This window comes from Harpia harpyja, chromosome Z (assembly GCF_026419915.1).
Source record: "Harpia harpyja isolate bHarHar1 chromosome Z, bHarHar1 primary haplotype, whole genome shotgun sequence".
Lineage (NCBI taxonomy): Eukaryota > Metazoa > Chordata > Aves > Accipitriformes > Accipitridae > Harpia > Harpia harpyja.
The window spans coordinates 43,716,897-43,740,219 of NC_068969.1; the positions used below are offsets into that span (position 1 = coordinate 43,716,897).

General features: G+C 51.9%; 1 protein-coding gene and 1 long non-coding RNA gene across 2 annotated transcripts; one reads left to right on the plus strand and one right to left on the minus strand.

The window, feature by feature from the left end:
- Positions 1-10,152: 10,152 nt before the first annotated feature.
- On the minus strand, positions 10,153-15,028 carry FOXE1 (forkhead box E1). Its single transcript, XM_052778854.1, has one exon. It carries the CDS (start codon positions 15,026-15,028, stop codon positions 14,138-14,140), a length of 891 nt encoding a protein of 296 aa, XP_052634814.1. The 3' UTR covers positions 10,153-14,137.
- Positions 15,029-15,468: 440 nt separating this feature from the next.
- On the plus strand, positions 15,469-21,355 carry LOC128137624 (uncharacterized). Its single transcript, XR_008233770.1, has 2 exons — positions 15,469-17,777; positions 20,430-21,355. It is a non-coding gene; the product is annotated as an uncharacterized LOC128137624 (long non-coding RNA).
- The last annotated feature ends 1,968 nt before the right edge of the window (positions 21,356-23,323 follow it).

The following is a 23,323-nucleotide window of genomic DNA, read 5'->3' on the forward strand; positions in this document are numbered from 1 at the left end:
TAGATTTGGGGGAGAAGAAACTTCTGGGAGGCTTTAGACTCATCTCACAGCTCCTGTCAGTCAAGGAGGGCACAAAACAATCTACCATGTCCCTCCTTCTCCGGTGTTGAAGTGGAGCTGTAGGAAGTGGCAAAGGCCTGGCAGGGTGAACACGGGGCAACGCTCATTGCTGAAACACGTGTGGGCAGCAGTGCCGATCCTGTGCCGCAAGGACTGGAGAGCTCCCTGTGGGCCGAGGCTCACAGGGACCAGAGAAAGCACCTCTGTCCATCTCTGCAGAGATGGCTTTGGTGGCCATGAGGTCCTGGAGTCACACCGGGTACCACACGCTCTGTCTTAGAGCTGCTCTTACTCTAACTGGCTTCTTTGGCAGCCGGTAAGAAAGGTGTACCTGCAAGCAACAAATCTTATCACAAAATAACCAAGGGAAAGATAAAGCCTTCCTTATCAGCACTTTCACTCACAAGGTACTGTTTCTTTCTCTGACGAGAGAACAGATAACAGAGCTCTTGCTTATGCAGATGGGGTTTAGGTGCAAAGCTGGACAAGTAGAGGTCCATGTGCATCCCTGAGGTAGGTCCTGCTGTCTGAATGGAGCTGGGGATGGGCTGGCAACAGTGGCTGTATCTAGGGGAGGGAGGCTGCTGTTTTGCAGATGCAATGCACCACCCTCTCCCTCCTTTCCCTCCTTCCTGAGCCCCAGAGAGATGTCTTTACCCAGGGCTGTTAACAGAGTGTGCAATGAAGGTAATTTTTACCCTCTGAGGTGACAAGTAGGGTCTGGGTCTGACACAAAGGGGAAGGCTGGGGGAGGTCAGAGACCTTTAACTGACTGTAGCCTTCTGGATGATGAAGAGCGGGTGATGGGTGCAGGGAGAGGGCTTCTGAGCTATGGGGCCAGCACAGGGAGCTGGGTCAGTGCCCGACACAATGCTCCCCTCCTTGCTGTGCCGTACCGGTGAGAGGGCTGCATGAGGCTCTTCCAGGATGCTCTGACCTGCTACCTGAGCCATGCAGACCAAGGCAGGCATGCTGTGATATGCAGTGAGTATGACCATGTCCTGGTTTCAGCTGGGATAGAGTTAACTGTCTTCCTAGTAGCTGGTACAGTGCTATGTTTTGAGTTCAGAGCGAAGAATGTTGATAACACTGATGTTTTCAGTTGTTGCTCAGTAGTGTTTAGACTAATGTCAAGGATTTTTCAGCTTCTCATGCCCAGCCAGTGAGAAAGCTGGAGGGGCACAAGAAGTTGGCACAGGACACAGCCAGGGCACCTGACCCAAACTGGCCAACGGGGTATTCCATACCATGTGACGTCCCATCTAGTATAGGAACAGGGAAGTGGGGGGGCAGGGATTCGCCGCTCGGGGACTGGCTGGGTGTCGGTCGGCGGGTGGTGAGCAATTGCACTGCGCATCATTTGTACATTCCAATCCTTTCATTATTGCTGTTGTCATTTTATTGGTGTTATCATTATCATTATTAGTTTCTTCTTTTCTGTTCTATTAAACCGTTCTTATCTCAACCCACGGGTTTTGCTTCTTTTCCCGATTTTCTCCCCCATCCCACTGGGTGAGGGGGAGTGAGTGAGCGGCTGCGTGGTGTTTAGTTGCTGGCTGGGGTTAAACCACGACAGACCACCATGATTCTCTCCTCAGTCCTGAGATTCAGCTTGGTGTTTGTCAGTGTCAACTGGGCTGGGCTGACCATGCTGCTGTGAGCTCATCTCAGGGCTGCGGGTCCTGTCCCCATGACCTGCAGAGCGTGGGGAGCGATCCTGAGGGCTAACAGCCATGACAGGACAGCTAAGAAGAGGGAAGCTGACATCATATCCAGGAGAACCAGACTCTCCTCTGCCTACTGCCAATTATACTTCAATATCCTTCCAGGAAACATGCTTCCAGCTCTATGGGAGAAGAGAGGTGGTTTGGTTGGTGCACCCTGGCTTCCCACTTCTCAAATTGCCCTTGTGAAACAGGGCCCCCCACATCTGCAGAAAGTCAGGGGTAATTTGTGGCAGGCTGTTTCTCATGGGTGATGTTTTGAGGTGGGAGGGTTTTCTGGCCCTCGGCAGAAGTGAAGTCATAGCTAAGCCTGAGCAGAAAGTGGGCCAGCAACTTACAGCCAGAGGCCACGAGAGGTCAATGAAAAGCCATTCCACCCTGCAAGAGCCTGGTCTTGCAGAGATAAGAAAACTTTCTGGCTGATTTACCAATATTGACTTTAAGCAGTAAATCCTGGTGACAGCAAATACCCACTCCCTCTTTGGTCACTGTTTCCTGCTCAGAGCGTGTTAGCTCTGATCCCTTCCATTCTGTGTTTGCCATTTAAATAAGTACCTCTGTAATACTGCCAGGGCTGCCACAGAGTGCAGCTCTATGCCCTGCTGGGCTCAGCAGTGCTCCACTAGCTGGCCTGGCTCTCCTGTTCCACCAGGAAATCATATAACTGTAGAAAAAGTTAAGTGGGAAGAGATCTCTGGAAATCTTGAATCCAACCCCTGCTCAAAGCATGGCTAACTCTGAGCAGACTGCTTAGGGCTTTTTCCAACCAAGTGTTGACCATCTCCAAGATTGGAGATGCCCCCCTCTCTGGTCCCCATCCTAGGGCTGCCCCGCTCCCAAGGGAAGAAGGTTTTTCCTTATGTCCATCCAGACTTTCCCTCATCACAGCTTTTGCTCCTTGCCTCTTGCCCCATCATGGTGCACTTCAGAGAAGACCTCACCTTCATCTTCTCTGTAACCCTCTCTAGGATGGCAAGTTAGACTCCACACTTGCCTTCTCTGCTCCAGGTGAACAAACCTGATTCCCTCAGCCTGTCCTGTGCTCCAGCTCCCTATCTCGACGGCCTCAGCTGGGCTCCAGTCTTTCTTGTACTGGGTTACCCTAACTGGATCCAGCATTCCACGTGTGGGATCACCCACATCAAGCAGGGGGAATGGCCGCTTGCCTCAGCCCACAGGCTGAAACTCAGTCCGTCCAGATGGACTTGGGGCTTTGAGCACGATTGTGCCTTTGCCTCCCTCAGACTGCCTGAGGTTTTCGCAGAAACACAGAGCAAAGAAACCAAGACACAGCTTGTGTGGTAAAGCAGTGTGCTCTGAACTTCATAGCCTTAATTGCGATTCTTTTTTCAACCCTCTTCTGTACCCACCATCTCCCAAGTCGTTTGCAAAAGCGCAGCCAACGCCGGCTGAGCGCCCCCCCCCCCCCCCCCCCCCCCCGCCTCCCAGTTACAACCCAAGGCCGCAGCGAAAGCAGCAGCCGCCGCCGTCCTGCCAGGCTTTCTGCAAGCTTGCAAACCGCTGGAAACCACGGCGGCCCGCTTCCCCCGCCCCGCCACCGCGGCGGCAGCACCGCCCCCCCCCCCCCGCCCCCGGCCGGCCCGGTCCGCCCGGCCCGGCGCGGCGCGGCGCGGCGGCCGTGGCCGGCACGATGCGGCAGTGCTCTCTAGCGGCAGCACCGGCCCCCGCCTCCCCAGGGACGCCCCGAGGAACGGGGTTGGGGGGGCTGCACCGGCAGGCAGGGAGCAGCCCCCCTCGGCAGGAAGGGCGGGTGGGCTGCCGCGGCCGGGGTCTCCATCCCCGGTGTGCTGGGAGGGTGGTCGCAAGGCTCGGTGCCTGTGCCGCGGGCAGCGTGGGACCTGCCGCGGGCCGCCTGCAGGAACGAGCGGTGAAGTGATCGCTCCGGCCCCGCGGCAATGACTGCAGCAAGGTGGGCATCCGTCCTCGCGGCTGCTGGAGTCCGTCCCGTGCGTGGGCTGGCTCGCCATCCCTCTCCCGGTTTGTCAGCAGCAGGGATGCGGTGGCTGTTAAAGACGAGGAAGACACCCCGCGTTCATGAACGTTTTGCTCTGCCGGAGGTGCAAAGGCGTCAATTGTTGCGCTGCTGGCAGTGTTGACACATTTAAGTCTGGCTCCTGTTGAGGCAGGAGGTGGTATGTATCTTATACCCGCCTAAGTGGGAAGGCTTGAAACCGTTTCCCCTGGCTGCTTCAAGTGGGGCTTTCTTTTGCCTTTCCTCTAGAAGGGAAGGGGTCTCTTGGTTGTGAGAGTAGATAGGACCTGGTCTTAAAGGCAGCTTGCAAATATATTATTATTCAGGGGCAGTGGCTTTGTGTTGACCTCGCAGTGCGGAAGACCGGGACTTGGCTGGTATTGTCTTGGCCTGAGCTGATTTTAGCTTGCTTGGCTGTGACAGCAATCAGTGGTCAGATAACTAGCACCTACGTTCATTTTCATTTATACTGATAACTATTATTTATTCTGGCTTGAACTGTCTGTGACTCTAGGGCAACACCACAGATTCCAGCCCATGAGAGTGGTCAGCCACTCACTGCTGCCGCAGTGCAAACCCGTGTTATTCAAGTAAAGGCAATTTTAGAGAAAACAAGGAGAACAGAAAAAAAAATAATTGGGGAACCACTGAAAAACAACATACATACAGAAATAAACTCAAGTGAACCCCAGGACTGAGAAGGAAGAAATCATCACCATCAACACCATGTGCCTCCTGATGAAGAGAAGGAAACCTTTACCGAGAACAACATGATCTGCCTATCGAAGACATCAGGATGCCGGTAACTTGTTGTAAGCAGCCCTCCCCTCCACCCCTGCAGCCATCAACCTGAGGACACAGGAAGGGTGAGCATAACATCAAGAAGCAGGGGTAGATACTAAGGATTTGTGTGTGTGTGTGTTTAGCAATCATCTCAGCTGCATTACTGAGGTTTTTCTATATTAATTTGGAATTGAAAAGGATTTGATTCCATTAAAACTGAACTAATGAGAGCCCCTGCTCTGGGTCTGCTGGACTTAAAAAAAAACCCTTTACGTTATATATGCATGAGAGGCAGCATGCAGCACTGGGAGTCCTGACTCAAACTCTGGGAGACTGAAAAAGACCGCTGGCTAGCTTCTCCAAGCAGCTAGAGAAGGTTAGCCCAATATCAGGTGATGTTGACTAAACAAGACAATGTCATTTTAAAAATGTCTTCAACCTTGAATCCTGCCACTTTAATGCTGGTGAGTGAGAAAGGGGAACTGGAACATGACTGCCTGCAGGTTATGGAACAGGTATACTCTAGCCAACCTGATTTGAAAGATGTGCCATTAATCAATCCATGAATTGGATACATGAATTTCAACCTGGAGATGAAGTTTACATCTGCACCTGGAAGGATGAGCCTTTGAAAGAAAAATGGAGAGGACCTTACCTGGTGCTACTTACCGCTTATACTACTGTGAAACTGAAGGGTATAGATTCATGGATACACTATACCTGCGTGAAGAAAGCTCCGCAGAAGGAGTGGATCTCTGAAGAAACGGGACCACTGAAACCGAAGCTCTGTCGGTCCCAGTGAACTGTAACTGGGGCTCTGAGAAGTCATATATTGAGCTAGATTGCTAGATTGTATGCAAGGCCTAGTATCTTTGTATTGTGTTTTGATAGTTGTTTTCGTATCTTTGTCAGTGTATTTGTGTAAGTATACAGATTTCTTAAGCAAAAGAAATGAAGGAACTGAGGGGGGGTAATAGTCCTCTGTTGCCTGTGGATATGGATAAAGCTAAAAGATGCCAGAGTGTTCTGTGGGGAACCAGGAAATCCATGGGAAAAGAACTTGCATTTTGAATTATTGCAGAAAACAGTACACATCTTACGGTTTGAAGAAATGTTTAAGTAGTTGACTTCCTGGTTCCCCGGTTTAAGTTTGTGGGTAAAAAAGGTTATTGAACTATATATAATAGTTGCTTTTAGTAGCTTTTGTGTGTATTTATGCATTGGTATCTTGTGTTGCTAAATGTTGTTTTAAGGTTTATGAGAAAATAATTTGAGGTGAGACTGATATAAAAGAAACCACATTGAGGTTTCTCTTTATTTATAGTCTCAAAGGGGGGAGATGTAGTTGTGTGTTTGAGTTATGGTCTAGCCGTGGCGATACTGCTCAGTTTAGGGTTAAACATGATATATTGCCCTTTAAGGAGGACCATTACTCAGTAGCTTCACTATGCAGGCCTCATTACTTTGTACAAACGATGCATGCTTTGCTAACGACTATGCCCTTGAAGAGGGAACTAAAGACTGATAAAAGGAAACATCCTGCCCCAGAAGGCTCAGAAGGCTGGATGACTGCCAAAGAAGCATGAACTAAGTGAAAGGTAAAGGTGGCAGGGGGAGATCACGACCACAAATTCAATTCAAGGCTGAAGAACTTGCCCCCCCCACACCTTCAAAGAGCATGCGTGCTAATTTACATAGCAAGCCAGGCTAATTTAAATATAACTGGCCAATAGTAGATGAGAGGGTGACTATTAACCAATGAATGCAAACTTAGGCAGGTTTTTACTAATCATGTAACAGAATAGGTTGTTTTTCTTTGGTGTAGTGTGCCAGCTTTGTGGAGTTGCCACGTGGCACCCATGTCTTCACAGACATGAAATAAATAAATATCTCGGCTCTGTGTAAAACTGGCTTATTGCACACTCGCTATCGAACCCTGCTTGTGGGACAACACTATGAGACTAATAATTGAAAATATTATATTGTTAAAACTTTTGCATGTAGTAATGGTAAACCCTTGGCTTCACTTACAGTGTTCCCTTTTCTGTCCATAACAAGACTTTGAGTATTACAGAGGAAGGGACAGAGACAGAAGTTAGGAAGAGAACAAATCCACACTGGCACATCTATGCCTACATCCAACTGGCTGCTGCTTAAACAACTGGACTGTGATGCATCCCACTACAGCGTTCAAGCAGGGGGAATATTTGTGGAGCCAAATATTCTTTTCCAGAGCCCAGCAGTGAGCTGTCAGTTACACAACCCAGTTTTTGAATGCTCATAGCTAAATAATGTGCCATTTTGCCATGGCTCTGGGTGTTCCCCGCATGCTCAGATGAGATGGCCAGGCCTTGATCTGCACAGCAAGATCTTCCATTGGGCTCACCGCCTCTTGGCACTCCCAACACAGCAGACTTCTGTGGCTGCTACCTTTTGACTAGCCTATCCCAGACTCAGCATGATGGGTTGGGATGGGGTGGCCAGAGAACCACTGTTTAATTGGCCAGTTCTAGGGCCAGCACTCCGGTGAGCACTAACCTGCTGACAGACTATGTGCTAAAACATATGGCTATAGAAGTGATAAGATGCCTAGGACACAGTTTGTTAACCTCAGAAGGTGGCACCCTGGCCTCGTGAGTGCCTTTTCCAAGTGGAAGACATCAACATGAGGTGCAGACGGTCTCCTTGCAAGAGCCAGCCACAGGAATGATTGACTCAGAGGGCTTCATGCACCAAATGAGCTGCATCTCAGCCATCAGACCAAGAGCTCTGGTGCTGGCTCAGGACTGTCTCTGAACAAAAAGGCCAGAACCTGCTCATTAGCTCTTTTGTCAATTAAGATGTCTTTGGGTAGTTCACATCCAGACCACATCTTTGCAAATTCCTAATTGGCTAGCAAATCTGAGCTTCCTGGCATCAAAGAGAAGGGATATCAGTGGGCTCAGTGAGCTCCTCTGAGTCAGCCCACAGCTACCATTCGTGCTTACTCTATGGCCACTTTCAGCCAGACACCTGGCCCTGAGCATACAACAACCCTATGGACTTCCAATCAGCAGAAGAGGCTAGGATACAGCCTCCTTTTCCTCTTGGCCCAAGCAGGATGGCCAGGGTACTTCATGCTTGCTACATTATTGGTCCCTACATGTCCTAGGAACTACCAGCTGAACCCTGTGTTCGAATACTGACGGAGGTGGTGAGAGTTCAGAGACGGGGGCTCCCCACCGAGACTCCCGTTCCCTCCCTCTCAGTCTGCCCACACAAGGAGGGGTTGGGGTCACTGCCCCAGATCCAAAAGTAGCTCCCAGAAATAACACCAGCTTCCAGGTATAGCTGATGCCATCATCTCCCACCTTGACGACTTGGCCTCAGACAGGGAGAAGAGGTAAATTCGAACAGGAGGAGCCAGCTGAGAAATCAGCTCTGCTGTCTAGATGGTGCCTCGTGTGAATCAGGGCTCCAGGCCTACACCAACATAAGTGTGTGAAGCTACTCTTTGTGCTGACATGGGCCACTGTATCTCCATACAGCAGACTGTACAGTCCACCCCCCAAAGAGCATCAGCCTTCCTATGCTCACATCAGTTCACATCCAGGTGCTGCATGAGTGGGACATCCTCCCTGATCACTAATGCTGGCTTTGCAGTTCTAGGTAATGGATGCAACTAAAGCACATCTCCAGCTGTGCAGACTGACCTCTAACTACAACTCACAAAGCTTTGGACTCCCTCCAAGGTATTCCCTTCTGGCCAAACGGCAGCTGCCTCCCCCCCACCCCCCGCCTACGCTTTCTCATAAATTGGATGCACTTCTTGGCTTCTTCCAAAGGCAGATAAATCATACCTGGGAGTCTCAGAGCTATTGAAGAAGACCTTCCTATCTGCTCTTTGATAATTTAGCAGATTAAACTACCTGTTCCCATCTCATTCATAGCCCTCCAGGCAGCTTGGGCTGCTGACAGGGCACCAGCTGCAGAGCTCGCTTTCCCTCAAAACCCCTTGGGAAGCCGGTCACCACCCTCTCAGCAGGAGAAAGGGCAACATCTGCCATTATCTTAGCCATGTACAAGCCAGATCATCACCCTGAGGTGTGGAGTTGCCCCTGAAGGCCTGTTACACCCCCCATTAGCTATGGTTGTTTCTTGATGAATTGTTCCCACAGACGTTGCTGTTGCACAAGGTGAACACAGTGTCAGCCTGCGGCTGCGGGAACTCCATCTCTGCAGCCAAAAAAAATCACTGGCCTGGGGAGCAGGAGGCAAGACCAAGCATTTCTGGTGCTGCTGCCACAGGACAGGCAACATAATGTTGTCTCCAGAAGTAAAACCTTCTCCAGCTGGCCCAGCTCCACACTGGAGCAATCAGAGTAATTAACACCAAGCATGATTCCCTTGCCCATCTCTCAGCTTGTGTTCCTATCACACATAGTAGCCTTGGCTTCCCTACCTGCCCTTTTTTAGCAGAGGCACCTGGCTGGGCTGGAGCTTCATGTACTGATGTCTGGGGCACACTTATGGCCTGGCAGGAGACCTTGAAAGCAGACTGGTGACTTGGGGGCTTGCAGAAGTTTGGTAAGCCACCTCTGGCCTGGACTTGCCACCCCCTCCCTCCCTCCTCTGTCTTCAGAAATCCCAGCAGACCAAAAAAAGCCAAGGTAAGCGTGGTGGTGCAGCTCCCCCTCCATTCTGCACCCCCGCCACTCTGATATTTCAGGATAAGCCATGTGTGCTGTGGGAAAAACTCCCATTGTGCTGTTATTTTGGTTGCAAGTGCAGCGACTTTGACTTTTGGCATCGGGCTCTCTTTGGCCACACCTGGGCCATCTGCTCCCTGAATGGTACATCAGGATGACTCAGCACGAATTGTGGCCAGAATGTAAAGTAAAGACCAAAGCCAATCATCTCAAGACCCTATAAATAGCGATCCAAGGTGAGACCTTTTGAGCGCTCTGGGACTGCAGCAGGCTGTGTGACCCAGTATCTCCCCCTGAGCTGGGACGCCTCTCAGGGCAGATTTTGCGAGGATTGAAAGATAGTCCGTCAATGATTTTGCAAGGACTTAAAGGCCTGATTTTGTGAGGTTCACCGACCATCCATTGACGAATGCCAGCACATAGAAGTGAGTAATTCACAAAACTCACGAAAGGGAAATTTTAGTCATAGGTTAACCTCTGTGTGTGTGACAGGGGGGGATAAAATTTGGTTCAGAACTGTTTTATCTGTCTGTGCATGTGTGTGATTTGATTTAACCTCCGAGTGCAACCCTGCTGTAAGTTTCGCATGATCCTTGCCATTTTTGAATCTTTAACTAAGTCGCAAATTTGATTGTAACAAATTCCATCAAATCACTCTGTTAAATTAGCTGATGATTAAGTACTGTTAAAACTATACAACCTAATCTTGTGATCTATCTCAAAAATATTAATAAATCCTAAATTGCTGCTAAACCAAGGCCAGGTAACAAAATCTCATTCGGGACAGTAAGACAGACACAACAAAATGCAAGGAGCAGCACGTGACGGGCATCTTGCTCTGTATCATCGCTCTCCTGGTCTCAGGAGTGCAGGGAAGGCTTGAAAAACTCGGAGAGACACTTCCTTACAAACAACAGAACAAAGATTTATTTCCATTACAAGTGAAGTAGGAGAGTAAATAAAAAAGATCTGCAATACATAATAAAATGTTCTCCTAGGCTGTAACAATCCATCTCTTTCTCAAAGTCAGCGCAGGGCCTGACCATACCAGAATTTGGGCAGAACAGGAACCGAAAGGCTCTGTCCTTTGAGGAATGAGCACTTTCAAGGCCCTTCTTTCTTCTCATCAGTGCTTACACTTAGTGTTTCCTACAGGGTTATAACCCAAACCTATTGGACTCTTCTCCCAGAAATCAAAAGACTAGTTTGAAACTTAGATTAACTTTGCTAAAAGGAACGCCCTCAGATATTTACAATAAAGCTTCCAGAAATCAAAATTTTCCGTATTCTGGATGGTGCCTGAGAATTACAAGCAAAGTGCCAGCCAAAAATACATTGAGATCCAAATGTTTAACATATCCCCATGGCATATCCCCATATCCTCACAGGCAGGCCCAACCGCATGGCTCCCCAAGGATGCAACAACCATATCTTCCTCTGTCAGTGGTCACACAGTCGCATGAGACACATAGCCACATGCACAAGCACAGGGTCAGCACATCCTGCTGCCACAAAGTAGAGCCTGGACAGACCTGTAATGTTCAGTGTACCCTTTGTGTCTGAGACTGCACGACAGCTCGAAGAGGTTGCAATAGCCACAAAAACAGGGCAGTGCTGGTATGAAGGGATCTCTGGAGTCTCCAGGCCTGCCACAGGCAGGAGGTTGGAGTATTGCCAGCACTAGCACAGGGCAGGTATAGCTTTGTCTATTTTTGTCTTGAAAACCCCAAAGGACAGAGACCCCACACAGATGTAGAGTCCCTTGAAGGGTCCATGTAGCTCTTCACTGAGCTCAGAGCTCCTGCCCAGGGCTTCCAGCTGCTTGTGGCTTTAGTTTAAACAGTTTGTGGCCACGTGTCTCAGGTCCTCAATGCAACAGGCTCATCACTGCACCTGCTGCAGAAAGGTCTGGTTTCCCTAGCTTGTGAGAAATAAGAACAAGCATCTAGACCTTATCTGCAAACAATAGACAACTGAACCCACCCAATTTGTGCCTTCTGCGTCATCAATATCTATCATGCATGTCCTCCTGACACTGGGTTTCGCTCCCTGAACTTGCTACAGATGCTATCTGAGGTCAGGAGCAGCTTACACAAGACCTGTATCATCATTGGTGACCTTTGTTTTTTCAGACTGCACCTCGAGCAGAGAATAAAACCAGGTTGAAGTAATGGGGAACAAGGGCCAGAAGACCTCTAGGCTCAGGAAAACGATCCAGTCCACATTGATAACTGCTCCTACAGGAAGGAAGGCAGGCATTAAGAGGCAGGACAATTCCTCTTCCAGCTACCCCCAAACCAGTAAGAGGTCAGCATGATTTGCTAGCAAAGGGACGCAGTCCAGTCCTTGCAGGTGATGAAAGCAGAGAGCCAGCAGGCAGCTGTCAAAAACTTAAGAGCTGTCGCAGCCAGGTGTAAGGCTTCTCTTCCAGCTGGTGAAGGGAGAAGTCAGGAGCAGAGCTAGCACGGCTGCTGAGGAGACCTGCCCCAGGTAGAGGCAGGCAAGCTGCAGAGGCAGGACTCCACTCTTTCCAGGATGGAAGCAGTTTCTGGGTGCACCAGGACCAGGAAGGATTATTGAAAGACAACGCAGCTCTTCAGGATGGAAAGCAAGGCAGGGAAAAATCTGATTCACATCACCACACCAAAGATTTGAATGATGCCTACACGTGCCACCTGTGCCCCCCACTGATGGCAACGGAACCTCCCCAGCTCTGTGTGCAGGCAGTAGAGTTTCCTGCAGTACCACGAAAAGGTCCAGATTGACAAGGGGCAGCAGTACCAGACCAGACCCAGCCTCCCAGCCCATGGCTCACCCACGACATGCCATCCTGACCGTTCTGAGAGAGGGATGGGTGCCTTGAATCCAACACTCATCTCCTACCTCAGGACCCCATGGAACGCAGACATACTTCTCCTGTCCACCTACTCCAGAGGGCTTTAGCCTCTTCCACCCCCAACTGTGCTGTGGGGATACCCAGCCACCTTCCTGTTCCACTCCATTTCCTCCCTCTCGTGTCCCACTTAGATACCTGGACCTTAGCACCCAGAGAAGGCAAGGAACCTGCCTCTATACAAATTTCATCCTGCTGAGTACCTCATCTGAAAAATCCTCCACAGAGCAGAAGATACAGGTGTTTCCATGGGATCAGAGCTCTTTGCAGCAGTGCATAGGAGCAGGACAAGAGACAGTAGACATGAAATGAGACTAGAGAGGTGCTGAAACTTCTCCCTCATGAGGACAGCCAAGATGCCCAAAGAAACTGTGCTGTCTCCATCCTTGGAGGTTGTCAGGACTCAGCTAGATAGGCCCAAGCCACCTGGTCTGATTCACAGCTGACCCTGCTTTGAGCACAAGGTCAGAACAGAAACTTGCCAAGGTCTCCTCCAACCTGAGTTATACCATGATCTGAACCTGTTTGTGGTGAGAGAGACCCTGGTGTATGTGCACCCTCTCTGCTATTCCAAAGATCCTGCCGAGGCTCTGGCTGCACTTTCCACCTACCTCCCCCCATTCAAGGCCCCACCATGCTGCAGTACTCCTCACCAACCTCGTCCTGGCCCTGGTCACACAGGCTCCCATCTCCACAGGAAAAAGGAGCTGGATAAGGAGATCTGGACAGTAGCAGGGCTACGTCTGCTTCCTCTCCACTCACAGCTCCAGGCAGAGCCCTGGGCATCCACCAACTCTGTGGGCCCCTTCCAGGGGTGGTGGGATCTGTTGGAAGGGATTTGCCTGAGTTACCCCATGGATCTATTTTCAAGCCTTTGCCTTTCACAGCAATTCCTATCAGTTGTCCCCTCTCCATGTTTTCCTCTAGCTTTTTCTCCATCCTAGGAAAGCTCGAAAGGGGAGCAATCGAAGGCACCATGTCCTGCCTCTCTCACTTGTTTCAGGAAGGAAAGTTTTTCCCCATAGATGCTAATTTCTCTAGGATACAGCCAGAGCTGGGCTGACCTTAGGGTCAAAGTAATTAAGGATATAAGGACCTCCATAGACCTCTGGCCCAGGTCTCCACTCAAAGCAGGTCCAAATTCAATGTTGGATCCAACTCCAAAGACAAATCAGGTCACCCAGGCTTTGTCCAATCGAGTTGGGAAAACCTCCAAGGGAAGAGATCCCACAGATTCGCAGGGTCCCTCTTCCAGGGGCTTAGCATGCTGATGGTCAAAGTCTTTATCCTTCCAATCCCACTATTCTCCCACCCCTGCAGCACAGAGCATGACCCCCGGAGGGATCTGACTTGCTGGGCTGGGCTGCAACCCTGGCATCCAAACCTTCCCCAGCCCTGGCCACGTTGTTGGTGTGAAGCCTGGCACTAACGCGATAGCCCTGTGCAACACCAGGGACACGACACCACGTTAGTGCCACGCACCCCGCTTTTACAGCTTTGGCTGCACTAGGCAGGGGAACAATTCCCCCTGCCTCCCTCCTCCCGGGCCCCCGCAGACATTTTCTTCTGTAAATAAAATCATCAACAGCGGATAGATTTTTAAAAGTGAGATAGATCTTCCCGGATAGACCAGGGGGCCCAGCTGGGTGTGCCAGGAGAGCGGGGGCCTGCCAGGAAGCTTTCAGCACCTGCCCCAGGAAAGGTGGTTGAAGAGGAAGGGGCTGTTTTGCCCCATCCAGGCACTTGGGAGCCCCTAGGGCTTCTCTGGCAAGAGCGGACGGGGCTGGGCAGGGCCCCCCAGGCCCCCACGGCTGGCGGTGGTGCTCCGTGCCAGGAGGCCCGGGCAGGTGGCAGGGTGCAGAGGCACAGCCCAAGGTCCTCCAGCATCTTCCTGGGCAGCCCCGGGTCCAGCGGCGCGGGGCGAGCGCCACAGCCCGCCCCTCTCCCGGGCTCCGGGTCCGCGCCGTCGGGCCGCCCGGCCTCTCCCGGGGCTGGGTCAGAGCGCCGGGACGAACCTGTCGGGGCCGCCGGGGTAGGCTCCGTGCCGCGGTCCGGGCTCGGCGGCGACCAGCTGCCCTCCGGCGCCGTAGGCGTGGGGCAGCGGCGGGTAGGGCGCGGGGGAGCGGCGGCCGTAGAGCCCGGCGGGGGCGGGGGCGGGCGGCGAGGCGGGCAGCACGATGCGCCCCGACGGCGCGTACAGCTGCCCGGGGCCGGGCGGCGCGTAGGGCCCGGGAGCGGTGGGCACCGGGGCGTAGGCGTGGGGCAGGGCGGCGGCAGCGCAGCCCTGCGCCGGGAAGGCGGCGGCGGCGAAGGCGCAGGAGGCGGCGGCGGCGGGGGCCGGGGGCAGGTCGGCGGCGGGCGGCGGGGCGGGCAGCGGGAAGAGGCGGCAGGGCACGGCGGGGCGCTCGGCGAGGAAGGCCGGGTAGGTGGAGAGGTCGCTGCGCTTGAAGCGCTTCCTGCGGCGGAGGAAGGAGCCGCTCTCGAACATGTCGCGGGCGTGGGGGTCCAGCGTCCAGTAATTGCCCTTGCCGGGGCGGCCGGGCTCCCGCGGCACCTTGACGAAGCAGTCGTTGAGGGTGAGGTTGTGGCGGATGCTGTTCTGCCACTTGCGGGGGCTGTCGCGGTAGAAGGGGAAGCGCTCGGTGATGAAGCGGTAGATGCCGCCCAGCGTCAGCCGCCGCTCGGGTGCCTGCCCGATGGCCATGGCGATGAGGGCGATGTAGCTGTAGGGCGGCTTGCCCCGCTCCGCCGGACGCTTGCGCCGCCGCCGCCCGCCCCGCGCCCCCTCCGCCGCCGCCGCCGCCGCCTCCCCCGGCGGCGCCGCGTCCGCCTTCAGCGGCGGTGGCGGCGGCGGGGAGCCCGGCGGCAGCCGGCTCTCGGCGGTCATGCGGCCGTCGGGACGGCCCCGAGCCGGGCCGAGCCGAGGAGGCGCAGCGCCGCGCCGCCGCGGCTTTTATGCGGCGGTGTCCGGCGGCTCCGCGCCCGGGCGGCCGGCACTCCCCCTGCAACGCCCCGCAGCCCGGGAGGCGCGGGCAGGGCCGGGCGTGCCGCCGCCGCCGCGGGCAGGGGCAGCGCCCTGCCCCGGCACCCCCCCAGCCACCGCCCGCCCCGCCCGCCGTGATCGCCGTCCCCAGCGCCGTCGGGAGTGCGGGGGGCCGGCGGGCACCGAGCGGAGCGGGGGCGTCGCCGGCGTCCCGGTGCGGATGCCTCGGCACGGGCATCTCCAGCGCCTTCCCCTCTACGGCTCGGCGGTGCCTTTGGGGCCGGTTCGGCTGGCGGCCGGCGGGGTGAGGTGAGGTGAGGTGAGAGGTGAGGTGAGGTGAGAGGTGAGGGTCTGCCGCTGCCTGTCGGAGGGGATGCTGCCGGACCCCAGCACAGGGCAACCGGCTCCGGGCAGCGTCGCCCGTGGAGCCTTGCGCTCCTTCGCGGGAGTGAAGCGGTAGAAACAAACGGAACGTGCAAAAAGCCCCGGTGGCTGATCTCTCTCGGGAGAGATAGTGAGTGTGGGCTTAGGCAACGCGGTTTGCGTGCAGGGCTGCTACATAAAATACACTCAGACTGGGGCCCTCACCTCTGGTGCCCAACAGCAGTTCGGCACAGAGCTGGGCTCCCGTGCCCCTGGTTTACCCCTGATCTGACTGACCTGCTTGTCCCTGATCCTTGTGCCACAGGACCTCCAGGTACATGATCCTTCCAATCAGGAAGGACGCTGGGCTCTCCGTGGGCTGCTGCTGGGACATACTTACCTGCCAGCTCCCTCCTGCTTGCTCATATACTTGGGGCTGGGGGTCAGGCCCCAGGACTGGGGGTCAGAACAAATGCTGTGAGCGCACCCAGCTGGCAAGGAATGCTTGCTCGGGACTCGTACCCTGTGGCACGCGCCCGTGGGGCTGGGGTAGCACAGCCTCCTCGCTTGCTGGCATGGTGATCCTCAGGAGCCAGAGGATAAACGGGATGGCAGGAGGTTCTAGGGGTGGGATGGGGAGGGTCAGTGTGTGCAGGTGCGCACAGGGATGCGTGTGCATGGGAGGGTGAGTACGCACAGGTACGTGGGTGTGCAAGGACACTGGTGTGGGGTTGAGAATGTGCCTGGGAGTTTGTGCGTGTGCACTGACATGCGAGTGTGCATACAAACACATGCCAGTGTGCACAGCTGTGTGGCTGGACCCAAGGCATGAGTGTCCACAGGTATGTGGGAATGGATGTGGGCAGGTGTGTGTGCAGAGGAATGGGGGTGCAGAGAGGTGGGTATGCATAGTTGTGCAGGTGCTGTGTGTGGCTGTAGAGCTGATCCTGCCCACGTCTTGGTGCTTCCTGCCAGTTCTCCCAAAACTCGGATCACCAGTGTGCTGCTGAGTCTATCTCTGTGGGAAAAGCTTTCCCAAAGCCCTTTTGGCCATTACACAAATGGTGTTTAAGGGAGCAAGGGGAGGTGGGAGATGTTCATCCTAGTGAAACAGGGCTCCCTTGAAGGTTTCCAACAATGTTGTTTCTCTGCTTGGAGAAAAATGTGTGTGAGGATCCATTTGCACGCAGCAAACGAACCCCAGCCCTGGTTTCTAGCTGAATAAAGGGACCCCAGAGTCTTTGGCCACCTGCTTATTTGTGCAGCTTCCCAGTGATCTGGGAGGTAGCAGAATAAACTATGATGCTAGCAGAATAAACCATGAAGTGGCACTCTCTGAGGACCCATGTGTGCGGTCGCAGAAGCTGAATGCAGATGTGTGGCAGAGTTTCAAATCACATGCTGTAGAGTTTGTGCCAGGACACAGAAGAAAAATCAGCCTCCCATACTGACACCCATGTTCTTGAAGTACACAAAACACTAGGGTAGTATTACCCTGCACAAACCAAGAAACCGACTCCTTCAGCATGAAAGGAGAGTGGCAAAGCTGCCTCGCCGGCAATGCTCTGCCCTCTGGCTCATGGGAAGCTGTAGCTGGGCATGAATTTTCCTGCCAGATTTTCCAAAAGGCAGTGCGGTAGTTCCGTCACCTCTGGGGCTGTGTGTGTCTCTGCGCCATGCCAGTTCCGTGCCTCCAGAGGGCAAAGTCAGATCATGCTTCACTTTGCACTTGTAGAGGATGGGGAATGAAAGCAGTGCGCTGAGGTGGGATGGTGTGCTGAACAGCTGCTTTTGCCCTCCCTGCTGGTGATGAAAATCCTTTTCCAAGAAACCACTTTCCTTGGCAGAGCCCAGCCTGTAAGCAGAGTGAAATGGATACCCAAACAGCATGTGCTGGCTCTTGTCCCTTCTCCTTTCCTCGTCATGCATGTTAAACTGTAATCCCAGTATTTGTGAGTGAAGTAGGAGTTGTGTAATGTGGTGGTGTAGAGACTATCCTCAATCTGATATTATCATCAGCCTATTTCAAAACATTTTCAGCTCTCCACTCGGGGAGCAGGAGTATGTCCCATTTTAAGCATTGGTGTCTCTTTTGACTGCCAGTTCCTCTGGGGAGGGAACTATGGGGAACATGAAACTCAGACTCACTCAGGTGGATCTTAGACTGCATATCTCCTCCATCTGTAAACCAAAGTGCTGCCTGTTGCTGCAGCAGAAGAGTTGGTGCTTTTCATGTTTGGCATTATTTTATTTTCTCTTGTCATTCAGCTACACTGGAGGAGGGACAAGGGTAAGTAAAATGGAAAGTGTCATGCATTGATTAAACATTTGGAGTTCATAATGCTGTAGAAGATGTATGGTATCTACAGGAGTATTAGCCATACAAAAGCTATAGCTTGGACTTTCTTCTGTTCTCTGGGAGTCAGAGTTCAGAGTCAGCATTTTTTCTGTCTAAATTTCCCAGCTCAGATCCTGCCTACACTGAGATCTGCAGCCTTCAAGTGAGCAAAGTGATTGATCTCATTGATTCTGAGACCAGGCACTGCAGAGTGTACCCTGAGCAAGGGCATCGTGCCTTGGCCTCTCAAGACTGGAGGTTTTTAATACCAGTAGGTGCTGGAGAATTACCCCAGCCAAAATCCCATCTGCTTGGATCTCCAAGAGCAATTGCCACCCATGGAAAAAATCCAATCCTTTAGGCTTCATTCCCCACTCAATTGCTCCTGATTACAAACAGCACCATTGAGATCCCTCAAGAGTAAACTACTGGGAAGCCCTGCCCTCTGATAGCCCTGTGACCTGAGTGGCTTCTCCCACCTCAACCAAACCAGAGGGAAGCAGACATTAAATGTGTGGACAGGCCCTTCATGTGCAGCACAGTCACAGTTTTGGTTCCACCATCAGAATTTGTCTCTTTGAAGGGAGGAAATGTTTTGGTTTGCCTTTGTGTCCCAGAGGCAGAGCTGTATTTAGTGTGCTCAAAGTCAAGGGTTCAGCAGAGCCAAAAATCCCAGATCAGATTGGTTGAACGCAAATGAAGTGAGAGCATGTACCTCATGGCACAGGCTGCACCCCAAGCTCAGTCGCCTCTGCAATGAGATGGCAGGTTTGGGTTTTTAATGGCTCTGTGTTTGGTGCAAGGACTTTGCTGCTGGAAGTGTGGAGAGCGTCACAGCCAGACACTTCATGACACTCTGTGACAAAGGAGCCCTACCTGCAGCTCATTATTAAGATCTGAGAGGGGACCACAAGCCTGAGTCTCTTGGAACAAGGCAGGTGATGGGGACATCCTTCATTCACTTTCAGAGCATGTGTCCACAAAGAAGTCTCCAAAGTCACTGAACTTAAGACATCTTGCACCTGATTGCAGTTAGTGGAAGACAAAAGCAGAGGGTGATTGCATGGATTTTGGAAACACTTTATACCCAGAGTGTGGTGTGGGGACCAAGGTGAAACCTCACAGGGAGAACTGATGTGCAGCTGCCAAATGGAGCCCAGTCACATGGCAGAAGCAGGGCTGGAAAGCAACAGGCTAGTGGGATGTGTCCATTGCCTATTTGCATCAGATGTTCACATGCCTTGTCTTGTGGGAGTGAGCTTTCACTCTGCATCAGTGGCCTGGTTGTTTATCATCTGTCCTGTTTTTTCCAAATTAATGCTGCTTTTCATCCCCTGATTGAGTTTTATACAGGAACTTGGGGCTGCAGGTGAGAAAGAACTGCTTGCGGAGAGCATCACATGGATGTAGCCAGGTTCATGAGAGAGGCTTGAGTTAGCTGTTGTGGTCATTCTTTTGTAGAAAAAAAAAACCAAACAAACAACCATGGTGGTTTTGAAACAGGCCATGTCTCAGGGCTGTGAGAGAGAAAATTTGACAGGGGTGAGAGGCACGAGGAGCCTCAGTCTCCACCCAGCATGGTTCCACCTGGACTATTCTGGAGGGTAGCAAGAGAGGCCAGCCAGTGTGCTTGACAGCCCAGCAGCTCCTCTAACTCATGGAGGGCGAGCAGGATCTGCAGAGGGTGTTCTGTGACAGGTGAAGGTGCACATGGGCAGGGCAGGCTCTCGCAGAGCAGGGCATCACCTCTGCCCGCTCCCTTGGGAGCCCCTGCCCCACTGGGGAGAATTTGGTGTGCGTGGAGTGGCAGAGGGCTGGCACACAGCATGGGTGACGTGCGGGGTTGCTGCTGTAGGATGACAATAGCCCTGAACTAGAAGGAGTGGCTGGCATGAGAAGAGGCAGAGCCTCAGCCTAGAGGGACTGCCAGAAATGGGAGCACTGGACAACCAGGAAGCTTACAAAGCCCAGCAAAGGAAATGTTCTGGTGGTGTGCTGGGGCAGCATAACCCTGTGTGTCAGTCCCAGCTGGGAAACGACTGGGAGGGCTGGGGCCCAGCTGCAGAGGAGCTGGGGAACAGTGTGCATGAGGCTGAACGTGGGCCAGGAGTGACTCTTGCTGCAAATAAGGCACACTCTGTACTGGGTTTCATGAGGAGGAGCACGGCTTGTCATGCAAGTCTAGGTCTGTGCCAGCACTGCCTAAACAGCAGGTTAAACATGCAACCTCACTGTGCAAACTGGCAACAAGAGACTCATTTAGCTAAGATATGGAGCCACAAACTGAAGCAGTAGAAAACACTACATGTGACATAGGCAGCAAGGAGCAGACACCTTCTTGGTGGAAGCAGAGTGGATCCAGCCTGTGCTGGATGGGCCATGACACATTCATTTGTTCTCCCACCAAAGCAGTTTTTAGAGCCAATTTGCAAGAGAATAAGCTGCCCATTCTTGCCTTTGCACCACCAAGAAATCACTGGGAGTTGAGCAGATCTGTCAGATGCTGTAAAGAGGAGGAGCTGACTTTTTCTGGGAACATGCAAAGCAGAGTCAGGCTCTCTTCTGTAAGCCAAAAATCACTTGCTATGCTTTTTTTTTTTGCAGGTGTTGTGAGGTTTGCATGGCGCTTGCTCCCCTGAAGCCTGCGCATTTCATCACCTCATGAAAATCTTCCGGATGCGTGTCTTTGAATAGCCATCAGGCTCTGTTGGCATGGAAATGAGTTCTCTCTATTTTGCCTATCAAATGCCCTATTTGGCCAGTCATTCAACAGTTTTGAGAGGTTTAATCCCCTCTAAGGGTGGCCTAAGTCTTTGGTGTTCACACTCCCTGTAGCGAGCTTCACCTTTCCCCTCCGAGTCTTCCCTGCCACTTGCAGCCTCCTGTGGTTACTGCAGGCAGCTGTGTCCGTGGCATGGTGTCAGCTTTGGGTATAGTTTCCTCTATTTGTGTCCCAGTGTGATAGCAGCAGTAAGGCTGTTGCAGAAGGCAGGGGGTAAGGAAGCCAGCCAGCCAGAAGAATTTCTTCTGCATGCAGGGCCACCGTCATAAGTATTGGTCATGCCACTAACTTTGGTAGAGCAGGTGAAGGCCAAGCATGTAGGACACAGTGGTGGCTCAGATCTTGCCGGATGAACATCTCCTACTCTATGTTTCCCGGGTACCCTGCTGGGACTTGTCTGCTCTGCTCACTCACAGCTGGCATCACTGCTGTCTGATGGGAGCTCCTGCAAGGGGCCCACAGGGCCGGAAAGACCCTGAGGCTTGTGGAAGGGAAGGGTGGCTTGTCATCTGAAGCCGAATTTTGCTTGCCGGTGCACTAGGTGATCCCTCTCTGCAGCTAGTGGTGAAACCTGATGCTTGATAGAGAATAATAGGATGCAGCAGTTTAGAGAGAATTGTTTATTGCTTGCTTTGGAAGCTGGGAATTTTATTTAAGAATAATTATTTAAGTTAATTAATTGTCTTACTGTGAACAAAATATCTTTGCAAATATCCTGTTTTACTTCAAAAAGTTATTTGGAAATAAATGTTTGGTTTATTTTTCCTTTGCTGCAGACAGAACCACATTGCCCTGGACATCAGCTTTTTCTAACCAGCACTTCAGCATGGTATGGAGAGAGGACAGGTCATTTTGGCCGAACTGTAGCGTTAGGAGATTAATTTCCCAACACAGGCAAGAGAAATTTCTTGGTGGTGTTCTTTGTTGGTAATGTTCTTCATGTTGCTCCACCCAATTATGGATATTTAAAAGTCTTTAACAAATTGCAGTGGAGTTGTCCTATAACTTAGTAACCAGTTTCCTGTCCTGTGACATATTCTGCACTGTAGTCCTTGCAGAGGAGTTTCCCCATGGTCACAGAGAGTAGGCCAGCCAAGAAGGGAGGCAAAGGAAAGAAAAGGTATTGGGAGCAAGTAGAAGGGAGCAGCGGAGTGAGATTGGGAACACATGAAGACAAGGGAAAGGAGAAGGAGGAGGAGGAGGAGGAGGAGAAACACCAGAAACACCATGGAAAAGCAGGGAATGTAGAGAGGAAGGGTTGGGGCTGGAGCTGAATGAAGATGAAGAGCCTTTGCTGTAAGACTGGTTGGGAGGTTTGTTTTGTGGAGAAGATCTTGAAAGGATGGACAAAAAAAGCTGTGCCCATCAAAGTGTCTTCACCTCCAGGTCTTGGCCTGGAATCAAAGACTTTCACTCTCAGCATCACTTTGGTACAAACAAATAAACATGAAAAGTAATGTCACAGCTTTCTAGGACTGGTCTACACAGAGCACAAAAAACTTCTAGTGCTGTGAGCTGCTCTGTTGGGTTCTTTTCATTCTTACTGTTTTCTTTAAACCAAGGAAAATCACTGATTAAACTTTGTTACTGAGCATTATTAAACAAACCAGATGTTGCCCTTACTTCCCTGGAAACTGCAGCTTTCAGTGCACTTTGCAGAACTCTACTTGATTAACAAAAATAACATGTTTCAGTAGGTAGGTCCAGGCACCCAGCACTTTTTTGTGTCAGGTTTCTGATGCTTCGAGGTTTTCTGGGGAAGTCCTCAGTGATGAGGCAGGTTGGAGGCAAAGCTGGGAAGCCAAGACAGGGGGTCAAGTTCTGCATCAGAGGTTGCAAGGAGGGGCATAGGCAGCGTGGCCCTGGGGCAGGAGGTGAAAGCCCCAGCTTGAAAGTAGCTCCGAGTTAAAGCTGAGGAGCTTCACTGGGCTCTTTCCTGGCCTTGGGCCCAGCCAGCTGGATGCCCAGGATGGGGAGTGTGTGTCGAGCCCTGACCGAGGCAAGGAAAATTGTTCTTAAAATGGCATGTGTGTGTCTGTGCTAGTGTGTGCTTGCATGTGCCTGTGGAATGCATAAAGCACAACTGAATGGTAAATCACACCTGGTGAATTGTGACTACCACTGCTATCAGTGAATTCAGCTGTCAAGCAGACGCTGATGAGGGATTGGTAAGACCCAGTGCTACCAACTGCTGTAATTTCATGCGTGAGTGATGTAAATAGCCTTTATTTAAAAAACAAAATGTACAGCGGGGATAGTTTGAGCTTATTGGCACTGGCAGACAAAATCTGAATACTTTTACAAAGAGCTCCTGTTTTTTTCCCTCAGCTTTTTTATTCTCATCGCCACTCTCTGACCCTTTAGCAATCACCATGGTAATTACCAAGTAATGCCCTATTTACAAGTACCTACAGAAATTTGCTGGAGTTTTGCTTGAGCCTGTAGCAAAATGTCTAGCCCCAGATGAGGAAACAAGTTATTTCTCAAATTCAAAACTTTTCTTTAGCAAGACTGCAAAGGCTGTGAATAGCTGGAGTCCTGCTGAAGTTAACAGACCTGTGGGGATTTACACTAGATAAGCATCTGCCCAGTGTTTACATGAGGCCATACATGTTTCAAAAAGCATCTAAGTAGTGGTAATCTGGATAGAAAGAAGTATTTTTAAGTTTCATGCTGCTATTAAAAATATACACTGTACTGTGTGTATTTCCAGGGG

Bases quoted from the DNA above. Each gene is read 5' to 3' on its own strand.
- FOXE1 (XM_052778854.1), bottom strand. From the start codon at position 15,028: ATGACCGCCGAGAGCCGGCTGCCGCCGGGCTCCCCGCCGCCGCCACCG.